This window comes from Myotis nattereri (genome assembly GCF_964212035.1).
Source record: "Myotis nattereri genome assembly, chromosome: X".
Lineage (NCBI taxonomy): Eukaryota > Metazoa > Chordata > Mammalia > Chiroptera > Vespertilionidae > Myotis > Myotis nattereri.
This window is the reverse complement of record NC_138078.1, coordinates 100816152-100836466: the sequence shown is the minus strand read 5'-3', so window position 1 is coordinate 100836466 and position 20315 is coordinate 100816152. Positions and strand designations below refer to the sequence as shown.

General features: G+C 39.5%; 1 protein-coding gene and 1 pseudogene across 2 annotated transcripts in view; both read left to right on the top strand.

The window, feature by feature from the left end:
- The window catches only part of AMMECR1 (AMMECR nuclear protein 1), a 116867-nt gene extending 99090 nt beyond the window's left edge, over positions 1-17777 (top strand). Inside the window, exons 4-6 of the mRNA XM_081115374.1 lie at positions 13611-13701; positions 15096-15192; positions 17544-17777. Coding sequence (XP_080971500.1) covers positions 13611-13701; positions 15096-15192; positions 17544-17658 — 303 coding nt within the window. The 3' untranslated portion in view covers positions 17659-17777. The remainder of the gene's footprint in view (positions 1-13610; positions 13702-15095; positions 15193-17543) is intronic.
- On the top strand, positions 2893-9606 carry LOC308536082 (inhibitor of growth protein 1-like; annotated as a pseudogene). The gene has a single exon. The product of its transcript is annotated as an inhibitor of growth protein 1-like (transcript).
- Positions 17778-20315: the final 2538 nt, after the last annotated feature.

Sequence of the window (20315 nt, the reverse complement as noted above, 5' to 3'; positions counted from 1 at the left end):
GGGCAGCCTGAAAACAGCCATCAGTCCCTCATCCAGACTGGCCAGGCACCCCAGTGGGGACCCCCACCCTAAAGGGGGTGTGGGCAGCCTGAAAATAGCCATCAGCCCCTCATCCAGGCTGGCCAGGCACCCCAGTGGGGACCCCCACCCTGAAGGGGGTGTGACCAGCTGTGCAAACAGCCATCAGCCCCTCACCCAGGCTGGCCAGGCACCCAAGTAGGACCTCCACCCTGATCCAGGACACCCTTCAGGGCAAACCAGCTGGCCCCCACCCGTGCACCAGGCCTCTATCCTATATAGTAAAAGGGTAATATGCAAACTGACCCTAACAGCAGAAAGACTGGGAATGACTGGTCACTATGACACACACTGACCACCAGGGGGCAGACACTCAATGCAGGAGCTGCCCTCTGGTGGTCAGTGAGCTCCCAAATGGAGGAGCTCTGCTCAGCCACAAGCCAGGCTGATGGCTGCCAGTACAGCGGTGGTGGTGGGAGCCTCTCCTGCCTCCTCAGCAGCACTAAGGATGTCTGACTGCAGCTTAGGTCTGCTCCCCACTGGCAAGTGGACATCCCCTGAGGGGTGCCGGGCTGCCGGAGGGATGTCTGATTGCCAGCTTAGGCCCAATCCCCCAAGGAGCAGGCCTAAGCCAGCAGGTGGTCATCCCCCGAGGGGTCCCAGACTGCGAGAGGGCACAGACCAAGCTGAGGGACCCGCGCCCCCCCCCCAGTGCACAAATTTTTGTGCACTGGGCCTCTAATATATATATATATATATATGCTTCATATATCTAGGAAAATGTTTTTTAATATTTTCTTAGGGACCTGAGATTTTTATATACGATGTTACTATCCTTAAGATAATTTAGTCTTTGTCCTGATGCTCTACTCTAAATGTTTTTCAAGTGCTGTGAAACATTGGGAAAGGAATGCTTCACGCTTCCTGGCACCTAGAAAGAATTTGCTGTGAATCAACAAGTCAATGTATCAGAAGCCTAGGGAGGAAGTAACCGGAACAAAGTAAAGTAACTTCTAGAAGGTGATTTAATGCATAAAAATTTCCATTAGGTGTTGGTACTCTTAGTGAAATTAGCTGTGGTCCATTCTTATACCTCTCCCAGTTGCTTCCTGCTTTCTCCCATTGTTTTTTGGTGGGGGAACATTTTCCTGCTTTCCCCAAATCCACAAACTTTTCCAGCCCTTTCCTTAGTAGTCACATTCTAGTGTATTCTTTCCTGTACTGTGTGTGTGTGTGTGTGTGTGTGTCCCCAGCACTTAATAAAAAAGAGTCCTGTGTTTGGGGAGTAAGGAGACTCGAGTTCTTTTTCTGACTGCCACTACCCAGTTTGGTAACCTTTCTGGGTCTCTGTTTCCTGACAAGAAAGCTGGAAAAGTTGAACTAGATAATACCTAAGGCCTTTCGATGCTGACAGAGTGTGATGCTGTGAATCACCTTTTTAAAATGGCGTCTGTTTCATTTTACTTACAGAGAATGAATCATCACTAGCCATTTAGAAGTCATAGGAGGTCCTTAACTTTTAAAATAGCCATTGGTAACTTAAATGTAGGCAACAAAAATAAAAAAAATAACGTCTAATTTTTGAAATTGCACATTTTAGATTTCTTTTTCATAAAAGAATTTCCTTTAGGAAGAAAACTATTCTAAATCATAAATGCCTCTATTTTATTACTGTATCATCCCCTGTTTTAAGGAAACATTATGTGTATAATCTATATTAAGCAAATATATTTAGATAATGATTACTCATTTTACAAATAGATATTTTGCTTTGCAGAGGGACTCACTATAGGGTGTCTTTATTGTCTTCCTCATGACTTTAACTCATTTACATAAATTCAACTCATAATTTTTAGGAACAAATCTATTTTATAGACTGACTAAAACCATATTGAGTCAGATATTCAATGTATAGTTCTAACCTTTATAAAATTTTTCTTAGTTTTTTATCAGGCAAACAATATTATTTTATACTAGACTAGAGACCCAGTGCACGAAATTCATGCACGGGTGGGGGGGGAGGGTCCCTCAGCCCAGCCTGTACCCTCTCGTAATTCGGGACCCCTCGGGGGATGTCCGACTGCTGGTTTAGGGTTAAAACCAGCAGTCTGACATCCCTCTTATAATCTTGGACCGCTGGTTCCTAACTGCCTCTGCCTGCCTGATCAGCCCTAACCGCTTGCCTGCCTGTCTGATCACCCCTAACTGCTCACCTGCCTGCTGATCGCCCCTAACCGCCTCTGCCTTGGCCCCCGCCGCTGTGGCTTCATCCAGAAGGACATCCGGAAGGTCATTCGGCTTTCGGTCTAATTAGCATATTATGCTTTTATTATTATAGATGCCCAGTGCACAAAATTTGTGCATGGGGGCGGGGGTCCCTCAGCCCGACCTGCACCCTCTCCAATCTGGGAGCCCTCGGATTGGGCCTAAACTGGCAGTTGGATATCCCTTTCGCAATCCGGGACCTCTGCCTCCTAACCGCTCACCTGCCTCCCTGCCCTAACCACTCTGCCTTCCTGCCTGATCCCCCTAACTGCCCTCCCCTGCCTGCCTGGTCACTCCTAAGAGCCCTCCCCTGCTAATCTTATCCCCTTCACACACAATTGTATTTGACTTCCTTACTGGCTTCTCCCTGTCACACAATTTTTCTCTCTCCTTTATGTAACACTTTTTTCCTACTGACTCAACATTTATAAACTTTTCTTTCCTCCATATTTTCTACTTCTGTTCCATCATCCTTCTTCCCATATTTCTCCTACCCTCCCCACGTTCCTTCTTTCCTCTATCTTTACCCCTGCCCTCCCTCCCCTTTTCCTTCCTACCCACCTTAATTTTTTTCTTCACTTTTCCCCTCAGACCTGCTTTGCTCCCTCTCTCATTTCTTCCTTCTTCCCATTCTCCTTTTAAGCTCTACTGGCTCCCCTTTAAAACTTTTCTTTTTTTTATATTTCTTTATTGATTTCAGAGAGGAAAGAAGAGGGAGAGAGAGATAGAAACATTAATGATGAGAGAGAACCATTGATTGGCTGCTTCTTGCACTCCCCCTACTGGGGACCTAGCCCGCAACCAGGCATGTACCCTTGGCTGGAATCGAACCAGGACCCTTCAGTCTGCAGGCCAATGCTCTCTCCACTGAGCTAAACCATATAGGGCTAAAACTTTTCTTCCCTCCCTCTTTCTCTCTCATCCACATTCTTCTCTAGTTACTTCCACTGTTTTAATATCTATCTACCTGCCTAATTATTCACTATCATTGATCTTTTTTCTTTTCTGATTCCTACTTTTAAAATCTGTCCCCAGGACACAACTATACTTGATTTTCATTATAGCTCCTACAGTTCACTCACATATCCTCTTTCCTTCTTTAACTCTGCTCTCTACTGACTCCTTTATAAAGTTCTTCCCTCCCTCCTTCCCTTCTTAAAGCTTCCATTGGTGGGGGGGAGGGGATGCTAACCTGCTGCCCAGGGCTCAGCCCCAGCCAGGTGTTTGCCATCCCCCCTTTCCTAGCCTCCCCGCCACTGTCCTGCTCCCATTCCCCGCCTTGGACGCCTGGCCCAGAGAGGGTGGCCGAGACCCGGGCACTGCTGCCGTGAAGCAGGAGCGCCTCCACCCAGAAGGCCTCGGACCGTCCTCCACTCCATCCTGAGCCCATGGGCGCCTCCCCACCAACAGCCACCACTGCCCTCCTCCTGCTTTGGGGTGGGATTCCACGCTCTGCGCTGCCTGCACTCCGCCCCTCGCTGGGCGCACCTGCTCCACGCCCCCCCCCATGGTTGCCACCCCCTTCCACATGCAGTTTCCTTCCCTTTTACGTTCCTGCATCTTTTTCTTGTTCCCTTTCTGTATTTCTGTTTCTCCTCTCGGCCTGTCTGCATGCAGGCCTGCCTTCCTCTCCCTCTCCTTTCTTATCCCATCCTATTGTATCCTATCCTACCCTGGGCCTTTCAGCTGCCTGAGCAGAGGGCAGGGATGTGGCCTGATGATCTGGTCATGAAGTGATGCTGTAATGGACAAATTTGCATATTCCTCTATTCGATTAGATTAAATTAGATTAGAAGCCCAGTGCATGAATTTGTGCACAGATGGGGGGAGGGGACATGGGAGATTGGCCAGCTGGCCCCACCCCCGATGGGGGGGTAGTTGGGGGTGGGCCAGCAGGGGGGAGGGGCTGTGGGAGGTTGGCTGGCAGGCCCCACCCCTATTGGGCCAGTTGGCCAGCCGCAGTACGCATCATAGCGACTGGTTGTTCTCGTCGCTTGGCTTTTATATATATAGATTAGGTACATTTGCCAAGAGGTGTTTTTTCCCCCAGCCTTTGAAAAGCGAACTAATTCACATCTCTAGATTTTAAGAAAGTTTTCTAACTTTAGTTTCCTTGTCTGTAAATTCACTCCCTTCCTCATTCCCTTAAAAAAAACTGGATGGGGGTAGGAATGCATTTTTCTAACTTTTGATTAAAAGCAGGCTTTTTTATTTTAAGGTCACCTGTGTTGCCTGAACTTTCCTTGGAAAGCTTCAGGATGTTCCATTTTTAAGTAATGCACATTATAATTAATCATTACAGAGAATTGGTATGTTCCCCCTCCCCCCCTTAATTGCACTCTTGAGCTGTCACTGGTTCTCTGTAAAATCATAATGTAAGGACAGTTTATTTCATTGCAAATGATATAAACATGTTTAGTTTCATAGCTTTTCAAAGCACTTCATAATTAACCATGCTTTATTTAAAATCTTAACTAATTCCTTAAAAGTTCATGGGGGTGATTATCACTAGTTCAGGTATTTTAGAGCTGTGCATCTGCTATTGGTTAAAATAAATGTTATCCAGATCATTGTTTAGTGGCCTTTGTGAAATAAATTGGCAGGCTTGTGTTCCTGACAGATAAGATGTCTAAATCTCCTACATGAATCAAAATTGGCACTAATTGGTACTTTGGTAAGCTCTGAAAAAGTTAAGAATTGGTCCATGGAGACTGAACTAATTTCCAAGCTAAAAGTGACTAATTTGAAAGGGTTTTAGAGAAGGGCAACGTGTATGTATTTTGGTCAATGAGAGCTTTGCTGTTGTTTTTCACAAATTAAGCAACAGAAAAAAATAATCTCATGTGAGGTAGATGAAACATTTTTTATAGTAAGATATATTAAAAGGTTACTTATGCCCAAGTGATGGAATTGCAATCAATTATACTTTTAATTCATTTTTCTAGTATTTTAAATTCATTTTTATATATTTTTTTCTGTTTCTAAAAGTGTCTCACTTAAAGGAGATTTGAAATCAAGGACAGCTACAAGAACTGGTCAGACTATGGACAAAAACTTCCTAACATTATATATATAGTCCTTCATGGTATCTCAGTTCCTTCAGGAGATTAGTTTTTAAGTCACTAAAGCAAGAGTTGTCTCTAGATGGTACCAAGATTCCAGGTCATTTTTATTTTCTCCTTTCTACTCTTCTAAAGGGATTTGGGATAATATGCCTGTACTATTTTTATTAAAAAAAATAGTCCATGTTTGTAATTATTAAGGTTTGCAAAAGTAAAAATTACTGAGTAAAAAGCACACAATTGCAGCAACATTGTTTTTTAAATTTATTATATGGTCAGAATCTGAAGTGTTCTTTGTTAATAATTGTTAATGTTAAGTGTTAATTGTTAATCAGATGGACAGCTTCAAAACATCAGACTTGCCCTCGCTGGTTTGGCTCAGTGGATAGAGCAGTGGCCTGCGGACTAAAGGGTCCCAGGTTCAATTCTAGTTAAGGGCACATGCCCGGATTGTGTGCTAGATCCCCAGTGTGGGGCGTGCAGGAGGCAGCCAATCAGTGATTCTCTCTCATCATTGATGTTTTTAACTCTCTCTCCTTCTCCCTTCCTCTCTGTAATAAAATAAAAATAAATAAATAAAACATCAGACTTACTTCTGAAATTCGTGGGCGGATTCAAATGATGCAAAATCATAACTCTGGCAGATCTGGCCAATATGTAGTCTACATTTTTTTGGTAGTATCAGGATTGGGAAAAGTGATTCATTAGAATCTACACAAACTGTCATCAGCGTATATGATAAAAATCTTAATTTTTCTTGCCCAAATCAGAATTATTCAGGAGGATAAACTTGGAGTAGGCCCAAGTTTGGAATATTTTCCTCCTCGATGTTGAATTTGCTTTCATTGGTAAAAAGAGGTTTCAATGTCTTCAGAAGACCAAGCTGGGGGTAGGGCAGAGGTACTATGGGGCTGAGTGAAAGAGTGGGCCATGCTGTGTTGTAGTTTTTGTGCTTTTAGGAGAATTGCCACATGGCTCTTTCCTCCTAAGAATATAAGAAATGTCAGACTCTGGGTCAGACCCATGGACTGTTCAGTGCAGTGATTTTTTTCTGTCTAGTACCATGGGCTGTTTTATGAAAGAGCATGATGTCTTCTGTGACACCAGCCTCTAAATGGGGGGCGGGGGGTGGTCAAACATCCTGAGCTCTTCTCCTTAAGAACAGAGCCCTTTCATTCAATTCAATGGAACAGGCGTATTGGACCTGACAAGTCAGCCTTATGTGAATGACCAGTGACTGCTTTGTTAATTGCAAAGCATATTTTGCCAAATGATATAATCAACAGAGACATGCCAAACAGCTTTTGATCCTTTAACCTCCTGGTATTTTTCTTTTTTAAAAAATTTCTTTATTGATTAAGGTATTACATATGTGATTTTATCCCCCCATAAGCCTAACCAATGGACACAGACAACATTTTATTCAAGGTGAACTCACTGGAAATCAGTGGATTGAGCTATGGCCGTATTGTTACAGAAAAACCCAATATTTGGTTCTGAAAATGGGGAAGAGTGGAACTAACTGTAGCATTTGCTGACACATGATGAAACTGAGGACGTAAATTGGGTTTATTGGCCAGGATATGATCAGGGGCAGATTTAGCTTTGAGGGTCAGGATTGTGGAGGTAAATTATAGAATCAAATGGTCCAAGGTTTAGGTGGAGCCTACTCAACTTAGCTAGAGCACATTTTATACTCATCGATGCTTTTAGATAGATGATTCTTTTTCATATTTCAGTGTATCCAGATTAGGGTCCCAAGTAAAAGTGAGATCCTTGTGTAGTGCTGCTAGTAGATTATAGGACTAATACTTGCCTTATAGACAGACTAGGGTATAATAAACTTTAACTATATAATTGTGAGGAGCATAATATGGACCATGTATTATAATAGTGTGGGATGATGGCAGTTTTTTTTTTTTAAATGCTCCTATGTTGAGAATTACTGCATTAGAGTATAGTAGTTTTAAATGAAGCCACATTTCTAACAAGGGACCAGATAACAAGAAAAACGAAATCTGCAGTCTAGAACAGCCGTGGGCAAACTACGGCCCACGGGCCGTATCCGGCCCGTTTGAAATGAATAAAACTAAAAAAAAAAAAGACCGTACCCTTTTATGTAATGATGTTTAATTTGAATTTATATTAGTTCACACAAACACTCCATCCATGCTTTTGTTCTGGCCCTCCGGTCCAGTTTAAGAACCCATTGTGGCCCTCGAGTCAAAAAGTTTGCCCACCCCTGGTCTAGAAGCTTCATTTTAGCCATTATTTATCATCTCTTCTACCAAACCTTTTATTAAGTAGCAAAGTTGATTAATTTGCATGTATCTCTTTTTTGTGCCCACATGCTCTGATACAGGAGTGAACAAATAGAAAAATAGACAAGAGAAGAAAGAGGATGGGGCTGAGGCCAGGTGCAGTTGGGGATGCATAGTCCCCAAACTGAATAATCAACCCCAGAATAATCAAGATATGTTTTAGGGCCATAGCATTAATCTTAATATTTAATCATTCTGGGTGATGTTAAAAACAAAAGATTGTATAATACTATTAATAAAAATCATTTGCTATGAAATGATTTAGAATAAATATGGCTTTCTTTTTAGCATGAAATGTGAATCTATTGAACTGGTCTTAATGTTCCCTCAGCACACATAGATACAGCTCTGTTTAATTCCATATCCTCTTAACTATAAGTACTACATTTAATTTACTACCATTCTAGTTGATTTATAGCTTTGCTTAGCAAAAGCACAGTCTTGATTAAATGGATATTATCACAGCTGATGGACCTTGAAAGCATTTTTTCCTCAGACCTTCTAATAATTTGATGACCTGCCTACTCCGATAAGGCTAGATTTGTTAAGTCTCCAGTTTTTGCCCACCTGGCTGTCCTTGGGGCAATGGTAATTAGGGGTATGTTTGATGATGTCGTTTTCCCATACCAATAACTCCTTATCCATCCTGAGAAATGGAAAGTTACTGTAATAGAGTTTTAGAGAAAGTTTGCTTCAGGGAATCCCAATTCCCTAGTTAGCTGATCTCTTATGTAGCTCAGAATTACAACTATAGCCTTTGTCTCTTGGGATGAGGCTGGGCTGAAGGATCCTCCAATCTGTCTAAGGGAAGATTCAATTATTATACATAAGGGTTATATTTTGGAGTTGCAGCTGTGACAGATGCCTCCCTCAAAAAGTACAGAATTAGTTTCGTGCTCATTTCAGTGGAGATGACTTAATTTGCAAAGCCAGTGATTTCCACAGGTTGGCCAGATTTGGTCATTCTCCACAGCAGGCTATTTTCCACTCTCCTGTTATGATTGCGCAGTATGACTATTTGGTGGCATCTGTGGTCCTAAGAGTAAGGAAAATGCTGTTGCTCAATAGGTGACAAAAAAAGCTTTCATGGGCAGAGCAATGGCGGCGCTCCAGTGCAGGGGTCAAGGCTTGTTAGCTGCGTTCCTGGCTCCCCCTAGGACGAAGCTTATGCCTCCCATCCAGGCCCCAGGGACCCTGGGGACAGGCCAGCGGCTGTGAGGAATGGAGGAAACAAAATCCTGAAGGAACTAGATGAGTATTATGAGAAGTTTAAACGGGAGATGGATAGCAACCGGAAGAGGAGAGTGTTGCACTGCATTCAGAGAGCCCTGATCCAGAGCCAGGAGCCGGGCAACCAACGAGAAGATCCAGATTGTGAGGCAGATGGGGGAGCTGGTGGAGAACAGGACCAGGCAGGTGGACAGTCATGTGGAACTCTTTGAGGCACACCAACAGGTCAATGACACCACTGGCCATAGTGGCAAAGCTGGCCAGGATAAGTGCAAGAACAAGACAATCACACAGCGAGAAAAGCCAAATAATAAGAGGTCTCGGAGACAGCGCAACAATGAAAATCGGGAGAATGCAGCCAATAATCACAACCATGATGCGATCACCTCAGGAACGCCTAAGGAGAAGAAAGCAAAGGCCTCCAAGAAGAAGAAACACTCCAAGGCCAAAGCAGAGAAGGAAGCATCCCCTGCAGACCTGCAGACCTTGCCATTGACCCGAATGAGCTCACCTACTGTCTGTGCAATCAGGTCTCCTATGGAGAAATGACCGGCTGTGGCAATGACGAGTGCCCCATCGAGTGGTTCCACTTCTCCTGTGTAGGACTGAATCATAAACCAAAGGGCAAGTGGTCCTGTCCCAGATGTCGAGGGGAGAATGAGTAAACAATGGACAAAGCCCTTGAGAAATCCAAAAAGGAGAGGGCTTAATAACAGGTAGTTGGTGGACCTTGCTGAACAGGGAGGAGAACTAAGCCAGTGTATTTATTACATTGCCACATTTGATGAGGTACAAAGACTGTACATTGTATATTTTTAAAGAATGTTAGAAAAGGAGCCAATCCTTTTGTAGGGATAGCAGTGATTCTTTGCTTTTTGTTTTCGTTGGTACACATGTGTAACAAGAAAGTGGTCTGTGGATCAACTTTTTAGAAACTACAAATATAGGTTTGAATTAAACACTCAAGTGAGTCTCAGACTGATTGTTTCTTTTTTGCTGGGAAATTGACTTGGAAGCAACCTAATACATTAAATGTAGAAAGAAAAGATTCATTTAGCTACTGTTGTATTTTAACAAAAAATAATGTTATTATTTCATGAACAAATTTTTTAAAAATTAGCCAAGTTGCTAAATCTTCTTGCTATAATAATGTATGTCCATATAACAATTCAATAAAAAAGATGTCGCCCTAACAGTGGATAAAGCGTCGGCCTGCAGACTGAAAGGTCCCAGGTTCGATTCCAGTCAATGACATGTACCTTGGTTGCAGGCACATCCCCAATAGGGTGTGTGCAAGAGGCAGCTGATCAATGTTTCTCTCTCATCGATGTTTCTAACTCTCTATCCCTCTCCCTTCCTCTCTATAAAAAAATCAATAAAATATATTTTTAAAAAAAGATTTCAAGTTTGAAGATTATTTTATGAAAAGGTAAATTGTTAAATTTTACATGACATTTTGTATTCTGTCATGTTACCCCAAATGGCCAGATTTAAACGATTGGGTACATTTTTTATTACGCCAAGCAGAAATGGTCTAGTCATGGAATTTCAAAATCATGCTTTTGCTGCTTCACATCCTACTGTAGCATATTTAATTTATATAGGGTGTATAAATGTACATTTCCAAGTGAACTTGCATTTGCTGTATTATAATCAGAAGTGCAGCCAGATGCCATTGTGAAATGAAGGTGTGTTTCCTGCTATGTGCAGGAGAGCTGTATAAAAGTGACATCAAGAAATAAATGAAACTTAGCTAGTTCCTCTAGTAGTATATTTAATTTTTATCCTAAAAATTGGTACACCAGCAGTTTAGACAAAGCCTTAAGCAAAATTTTGTATTGTTGTTCTCACTTAATAATGAAGTAGAAGTTACATTATTGCCAACAAATAAATGTCAAAAGAGTATATATTAAGACCAGGGGTTGGAAAAGTATTGCCCACAGGCCAAATGTAGACCTCCACCCGTTTTTGTATGGTCTGTGAGCCAAGAACAATCTTTACATTGTTAAATGGTTAAAAAAATCAAAATAATTATATTTTGTGACACATGAAAATTATATGAAATTAAAATTTTAGTGGCCATAAATAAAATTTTATCGGCACACAGCCATGCTCATTCACTTAAAAAAAGCTATTACGTTTTTATTCTGTTTAGAGCATTCTCACCATTTTCCTGATTCCATTGAAAAAATGAGTCACTCTGGTTTGGGCTTTATATCTTCGCAGAATATATTTTTGACCTATAAAATAAGTTATTTCTCACAAAGGCTTTACTTGAAAATCATCATACTTACAGTTCAATTTACAGAAGCTTTCAGTTCAGAATTATATGAACACAGAAAAGAATTTAAAATTGTAAATGTGGTACTAATTCAAAATGGGAGAACTTTGATATTTGTTTCATATCAAATTTGATGTTGGGGCGTTCACAAAAAAAAAAAGTAAATCAATTTTATTTGTGAATAAATCAAATTTTATTTTGGTCAACATGTCTTTCCAGTTTGTTCTTAACCAGGTAATATTCACATATCGTACAATTGGTCTTAGTAACTCTTTTAGTTAACTTATTTGGCTTTAAAATATCTGAAATGTTTGTTGAAGACCACAGAATGTACTCCTATAAAGAAAGGGTTTGTGTTTATAAATCACCTTGAATTTGCCTAAATCACTTATTTTTTCAATGCATGCCTATAATTTGTCAGAGCTTGACTGATTTTTAGAGATTATCTAGTTAATGTAGAATAAAAATTTCTAGGGAGTTTTCTTTTTTCAACCTATACTGCTGAAACATGAAACCTCCTGAAATTCAGATAAACTTTGCAGGGACTCCCTCCCGCCCCCCCGCCCCCCGCCCCATTCCCACCCTATGCCAGTTAAACACCACTGACTTAGTCTAACACTCTCATCCCACAGGTAGGGAAATATTCTTTCTCTCACAGTTTTTATTACAAACCTTAGTAAGCACCAAAATTCTTTTTAAATTTTAACATGACAGATTTTTATAAATTGAGTTGGAGATGTAAAATTCACTTCAGTGAATGATGGGAGCATAAATTATTTATGCTGTATATATTTTTAAAAATAAATTATGAAGGATGTGATATTAGTAAAGGGAAAAATCTCATAGTCACTGACCAGAAAGTCAGTATACAGAACCTGTTGCCAATTTGTGATTGTCCCAGTACTGTGTCAGGCACTGGGGAGATTCATAGATGTCCTTTATCCTGGAAATGCCTAAGCACTCATATTTCTCCTCAGCTGTCCGCAGTCATTTCCCACAGGGCATGGAGGCCTGATTGTGTTAGTTTTTAAACAGCTGCCCTGATTACATTTTCAGTAAAAGGGGATTCATAAGAATACTGATAATAAATAGATAGAAGAAATAGCCACAGAGATAGGCTTGAATAAAAAAAAACAACAACATAAGCTGCTCAGAAGATTTGACAGACTCTAATGGATGAGTGGATAAAGACCTGGGGGAAAATGAAATAGATTTTCCAGAGGACCATTTTATTCCCTGGAAAATTGGAAATTTTCAGACTAAGAGTGGAAGAAGCAAAAGGAGTTTTTATGGATCCCTTTTCCTCTTCTAGAGCTTCACATCCATGCGTACAGAAAGAGTTAAGGTCTATGATTTCAGTCATCTGCTCTGCAAAGAAGCCTCTTCCCTGGGTAAAATGTTTTACCTGGCCTTACATCTTCCCTCTAGTACCTTGGACAACCTCACACTCCACTTGTGGACCATTGATCTAAAGCAACTATAGATTTGGGAGAACAGAATGGAATTGTTAAGCTTTTAAAATTTCATTTTTATTATCAATGTTTAAAAACATACTTTTTATTATCTTTAGCTCTATATACACTGTTCTATGTAAAATACATGGGGAAAGGACAAATTCCTTTTCATTGGATGCTAATCCAAGAAAAAATACATTACTTTTAAAACACATTAGCAAGTAATTACCCACACTGACTTAGAATACTATCTTTTTTAGGGCATCACCTAAAGTTTGTTTCACATAAAAATGTTATAGTAGTCTCTGGGTTAGTGTAAAAGAAATTGCAAAAATGCCTTGCCCTGAGTGATTAGAAATCTTTATTGCTCTTAAGTTTAGCAAAAATATGTGAAGGCAGTGATACAGATGGGCCAAGCGAGGGTTTGCCACTGGCCCACTTTAAACCATAATACATTTTTTAAAGTAAAAATATATGTCATGATTGATGATCTAGGATCTGGTTGTTAGTTTTTTTCAGTCTGATCTGTGTTGCTTATCTACATGTAATTTAAGGTTATGTATGTCTTATTCTACACACGGCCCCAGAATGGTTGTTCTGCTTCCAAACAGAATAGCACAGCCTGGCACATGCTGGGCACACACAAGTAAATGTTTTCTGTTTCATGGCTATTATAATGCCTTTCAAACCCAAAGTCCGTACTTGAATTATAACTGTCTAGTCTCTTTAAGTCTGGTTCCAAACAGAAGAGCGTAGTCCAGTTTGTGGTGGGCACATACAGATCAGTGTTTTCAGTCTCCATAGCTATCATAATGCTTTTCAAACCCAAAGTCAGTACTTTTGGAAAGAGAAAACCGATATGCCCTTCCAAAACCAAGGGGGAAAGCAAGAACTGCATTCTCTTAAAAGTAAAATTTTAACTTTTTCTTTCTGTTTCTATGAAAAAGACTGTACTAATAAAACTGCCAATTTCTTTCAGGTGGGTGTACATGGCATTAGAATAGAATTCATCAATGAAAAAGGATCAAAACGCACCGCCACCTACCTACCGGAGGTTGCAAAGGAGCAAGGTCATTGTTGTACTTTATTTCATATGATCTCGTGAAGAATTTAAACAAATACACAAATTGAAATACAATATCTGACCTTGCAGTTATGTCTGATAATTGATCAATGTCAAATTATAAGAAACTTCTGTCACAGCCACTGCAATGTCTGTATGAAATCGGTTAATTACACAGAAGTTGAATCTCTGCACTGAAGTTCGATAGCAAAAACACACCAACGTATACTTTTAAAAAACCAAAGATTTGTAAAAGCTGGGTGTTATTTTAGGCATCAGTTTGCTATAAATTTTAAGAGCCATTTTCCCATATCCCATTGTGCTACAGCCTTGTGTGGTCTAAACAACCCTTTGGTGTGACAGTCAGCCACACAGTTCATTGTCAGTATCAAACATTTCATTCTTAGGTGGTTGTCATTACACATTCTGCTCCTGTTAAGATTGCAGGTTAGGAGCATTGAGAATACATGAAGTGGTGTTTTATATACCTGGTCTTCATTTCCAAGTCAACAGACGTTTCTCTATTTTGCAGATAAAACACAAACCTTTATGAACCACCACTGTAACACAAAATAACTTTCACTCTGTAGTATTTTGTCCTTTCTAGCCACTACTAAATTCTAGTTTCATGTTAGTTGAAATGAATATATCTTCTTCACTTTATGGAGCTTCTTGTCTCATCAGAAACTATTTGTAATTTGATTTTCCTGTGTTTAGCTTATAAATATGTGAGATACATAACAGCAAAACTTAATGTAATTCAACTCCCAACAAGAGAGTTAGTCTTTAAGGCAGCTATCTGAGTATTTGTTAAGTTGCTTTCAAAAATGTCTTAATCATGTAGTTCCATTGACTTTATAAAGCATTCATAAAAGATAGAGGGCCTCAGATATTAATATACTATTCTATGTCAGAACCAACAAAAATGCCCTTGAATATTGCACCCAAATACACTTGGTTGATGATAGAAGTTACCTTTAGAAACAGCAATCACCATGAGTAAGTGTAGGAGTCCTAAATGCTACTGAGGAGGCACAGTGACATTTAGGCTCTTCCCTCCCTTTTAAAGATGTTACTGTTAGAAGAGAATACAATGCTTGTGGTTTGTTACTGAGACATGATTTGAGGAGTTTCTGCTAGCCTCCTTGCCTTCCAATGTGGGTGAGATAAAGAAGCCATTGTTGTTAGCCATCTTGGATAGTTAGAACTTAAGGTGTGTGGTGGTGAACCTGCTTTTCTACAGGATGAAATCTTAGCTCTTCTATGTGATTTTTAGGACCAAAGGAGTTGATGGCATTTGGTGAAAGTGATAATTGACCTCTCTAGAAAGTCATTTTGTATTTAACCAAATGTGCTTTTTACATGTACTTGACTATATTTTATCTGGTCTACTCTCCACAGGATGGGACCATATTCAGACCATAGACTCCTTACTGAGGAAAGGAGGGTACAAAGCTCCGATTACTAATGAATTCAGGAAAACCATAAAACTTACCAGGTACAGAAGGCATTTTCTAGTGCAAAGATACCCAGTACATTTTGATGCATGCATATGCCTGTAATCCTTTGATTTCTTTGGTCTCTCTAACTGTACCTGCTTCTCTTTTCTGAAACAGAGTGGAAATGAATGGCAGGGCCATACTGAGGATGGATACAATGGAACTATGCTTGGCAGTAAAGCCTGTAAAATGTATGAGCCCATCCTTCCCATCTTTAGCTCTATGTGATCACTCTGGCTTTATACGAGCAAATCCTCTGGGCCTTTAGACTACATTATTGAAGAAAGTTACCTGAATTAGTTGTTGGCTAGCTTTTGACATGGCTTAGCAGAACCCCAGGATTCTGATAAGCAGTCCTCAAATTTGAATTAAACTTAGAATTTTGGCGGTGATAGAAGTAGAAGTCTCCCATGAAAGCTTGCTGAAAAATACAATTAAGCAAGACTCACAAATGCTAAATAAACTTCTGCATGGGATAATAGGCATACTTATTTTAAAAGGAAAATATCAATATTTTAGGAAAACGGTCTCCATTTATTTTAATTCCATAAAACCACATTGAATGCTTATGGTCTAAAATGGCCTCTTCTTAGCTCTGGGGAGTTACAACTTTGAAAATGCTTCTATCTCTGCTCTCTCTGAGTTCATAGTCTAATTGAAAGGCATGTATAAAGACGATTATTAATTAATATAAGGCAAAATGTGATAGATGATGTGAGATTATAAAGTAGGGAAATAGGAATTCCAGGAGGGGTTGGGATTACACATTTCAAACAGGAGGTAGATTTGAAGCTGGACTTTAAAAATAGAATATTTGCTAGAGAGTGGGGGAGAAAAGGGATTAGCTAAAGGGAGCTTTGTGAATTACCGCACGTAGGTGGCTTAGTCCAGAGCAAGTTCTGAGGAATGTTCAATAGTCCAATTTAGCTGGTCTTTCAGTGTATACATAGAAGGTGGTCATTAGAGGGAAAATATGGCAAATAAGGTAGGTTGGGTCAGAACATGGAGCCTTAAGTTCCATACTAAGAAGTTTAGACCCGATTCCATAGGCAATTGGTAGCCATCGAAAGGTTTTAAACAGATGGATTTGGGAAGGTGTAAGATTAGAATTGGAAGCAAGAAAAGTAGTTAGAAGATATTACTATTATCTAAGAATCTCTGGAAACAATCCAAATGGAGTGAAATGGGAGCCTTAACAAGAGCTGTGACAGTCAGATGGGAAGAAAGGAAGGAACACGTAATAAAATATTGAGGAAAAATGAAAGGACTTAGTCATCTTTCAGAAGGAGAAAAGAAGAACAAATCAAGGCTTTACTGTAGATAAAAGGGACCAAGATAATCCCTTCAACCAAGAGAGGAACCACAGAAGGAGAGTCACATTGATGCATTGATTCTGGATTTCATGTGCTTCCTGGGATATCTGTATATTAATGACTAGTAGGTTCTGAATGTACATGTGTAGAGCTCATGGACAGATACTGTGATTGGGGATCATCTGTAAAAAGGATGTAGTTGAAACTATGAGGATAGGGTTCATCGAGCAGGGACAGAGCATAGGGTCAAAAGGACTAAAGGTAGAAATGTAGGAAAATCCTACAAGGCAGGAGTAGGTTGAGTAGTCATAAGGAGCAGCCTGAATGGCAGGGGGAGAACCAGGGGAGTGTGGATTTGTAGAACCCATGGCACAAGAGAAATTCAAAATGGAAATGCTGAGCAGTAACATAATGGGGATGTCAAACAAGAGGAAGAGTGGCCTTCTGAAAGAGCAGTCTCTGTGGAAACCAAGATGCACTGAGCTAAGGGGTAGTGTGAGATGAGAAAGTACACATTAATTGCTCTTCAGAAGTGTGGCAATGAAAAAGCTAGAGATGAGGGAAAAGAGGGTTTGGGATACCAGGATTAAGCAAAGCTTTTTGTTGTTACTGTTTTTACTTAGTGGCAAAATCTGAGTAGATGTGTGGACAGAGGGAAAAGAATGGTAAAGGAGGGAGCAAGGATGATCCCAGAAAAAAAAAATTAATCCAAGTGAGTTGCATACATGATGGTAATAGGTTGCCTTTCCTCTGTTCCTTCCTGTTAGCAAATTGTGGATCAGAGGGCAGTACAATTTGTAGAACAATTTAAACAAGGAGTAGTAGAGTGGAAAGAGCACTGGACTCAGATTCTGGATTCCTGGGTTCTGATCTCAGCTTTGCTACTTATTAGCTGTGTGACACGGGGCAAGTCACCGCTCCTCTCTGGGTCTGTTTCCTGGCCTGTAAAATTATCTCCAAGGTCCCTCCTAGCTCTGATACTGTCATGTCACCTATTTCCGGATGTTAACTTTGTCTCTTCCCTGAATTTCTTTCAGGTACCGTAGTGAAAAGATGACCCTGAGCTATGCTGAATACCTTGCTCATCGGCAGCATCATCATTTCCAAAATGGCATTGGGCATCCCCTTCCACCATACAACCATTATTCCTGACACTGAGCCGCACAACCAGTCACTGGGCCTCTCTGCAGACCTCTTCCCAGGAGACCCTGCCCCTTCTTGGTCTAGCTATCTCTTTTACTGTACCATTTTATGATGATAGTTTCCGTTGCCATGGTGAACCTTCAGCATAGTCAATTAAGATCATCATGGTAACGGGTAGGAAAATGGTATTTGTTAAGAAGATCCTGTTTTATTATTTTAGGTCATTGATTTTTTTTTTTTTGCAGCATATATCATTTGGAAAGGGATTTCTTTCCTCACAATATTATATAGAATTCTGCTTTGCTATGTCAATCAGATTTCTATCTTTCTGTCTATCTTGCTTTCCTTTCCTATCTTCTTTCCTTCATTCTTTCTTGCTTCTCTTCCTTCCTCCCTTTTTTCTTCTTTTGACTGTGGATGGAAGAAATTGTACAATTCTTAAGGATTTTGTTTAGTTTTTTCTTTAGTTTTCCTCAGTAATATAGATTATTTTTCATAGCTGAGTTTGGGAGTAATTCATATGAAATTCAGGTATTTGTGTATTATTCTTGAATTTGTCTAAAATTAATTTTGCTATGGAGCTTAGTATGTGGGTCTCCACTCCTTAAGTATATGTTTTTCCCATGGTTAAAATATATGAACTTTAGTTCTAGTATAGAGCATTTGAAGGTCCGTGATAGGGCTTGTCACAGAGAGTGAGAAATCATTTATGCCTATTGTGTTGGTTATCATAGGAGAGACTGCTTCATCACTTTATAGAACCAACTTACAAACTAAAACACTGTTTTAAGAAAGTACAAGCTACCTTTCAAATATGCTATAGAATAATTGTGAAAAGCAGCGAATATCAGGAAGAGAGCAGATACAGAATTTAGTGCCTTTGAGAAGAATATAATTAAGTGGAATTAAGAGGGGGGTAGAAAAAAGGCAATTTAGAGAAATATTCTTGTAAAATTTTATTGTTTCTATGTTGTAAAACAACAGATTAGACAAATTCTTTACTCTTAAATATTTTTTTAAGCTGAAATAATTATTTTGAGCAAGTAACCAAAAAGAAACATGTGTCTATTATGTATTAATTTAAATTTGTGAGGTTTACGTTTCAATAAGTCATGATTGGCCAGAGACAATTTTAGCTACCATTTAAAGAAATGGTAAAGATAATCTAGTGAAACAAAAGTTCATATATGCCATGATTTCAGACATTTGTAATGGGGACAATACTGGAGTTTTAGATATACTACAAAATAGCTTGAATCTCTTTCTGCACTACATACTTTTGATAGAAACACATTTGCTATGTTGATGTTATGTTACAGCTGTAAAAATGGAGTTGGCATTTAGAAGCAATGTAGTTGTTAGAGCGAGATCATTTGCAAGGCTTCTCTTCCCACGATACATACAAAGAGAATTCCTAATGTCAATAGGAGGTCCGTGTGTATATCCCCAGGAAAAAATGACAGAGGATTTTGGAGAAAGATTACCTTCATTTTTATGGTAGAAACTCTGTGTGTGTGTTTGTGTTTGTGTTTGTGTGTGTGTGTGTGTGTGTGTGTGTGTTAATATTTTTTTAAAATAGGAAACCAATAAATCAAGTGATGAATTTAAGTATGGTGCAGAATATATAGTTTAAAATATGGGATGTCACTGAATATCAAATGGTATAGCTTATACATATAGTTGCTGTGACAAGTGACAATTGCTAGTTCTGAATTCAAAAACCCTTTTCTAGTTTGTGAGATAATTGGCTAAATTCATTGTGGCAAATCAAACTTTTAGTTTTTGATGAGAGTTCTTAGAAGTTTGTTGGTATTCCTTCATCCATAGCATCCATTGTTGAAACAACCATTTTCAGTTGCGATGCCTTAACTAAGAAGCCAATTGTTGGCCTGAAATGCAATCTCGGTAGCCAGTTCCATTGAACCTAGAGATTTAGTCAGACAACACTAGCTGTTGGGTTTTAGAATGGGATTTTGAGTCCTTTCATTTCTACTTGGGAGCATTTTGGAGCAGATTAGTCTTTCAGTATAAAAACAAGTGGCTACCTGATGGAAACTTTTTCTTGCCCTTATAGGGAAACTGAGCACAAGCTGAATGATATTGTCTGCTGCAAAAAAGTAAATAAAACAAACTGAGGAGAGACAAAAGAGACCAATATTGATCCATCTTATCCATCATCTCATCAGTTCAACAGGCTCCTCATCCTGATTGAGCTCATGGTTAGAAGTTTTTTCTAAAGAAAAGATCTATACATACATATTTGTATGTATACATTTACTCATACATACATACATATGTGTGTTTATGTATTTAACGGTGCTAATCAATCTTGAGCAGGTCACGTGACTGGTCATGCGGACTCTAAAATCATATCAGATTTTTTAAATTTCTTGATATATGCAGATGTTATACAGATTTTCTTACCAGTGTAATAATGTTATACTGAAGAAATAACCATCCTGCAGGCTTCAGAGGACTCGGTCAGCAATATTTCCCACCATGGCTTGGGGGAAAAGGATAGTTTTGTCTCCTTTTGTATTCAAATTAATGCACAGTGCAGTTTTGTCTCAAGACTTTGTTGTGTAAAGGGTGTTCTACAAACTGTAATGGCGTGCTTCAAAGAAACAAATGCTAGACCCTTTCACCTTTGTCGTATATAACACAAT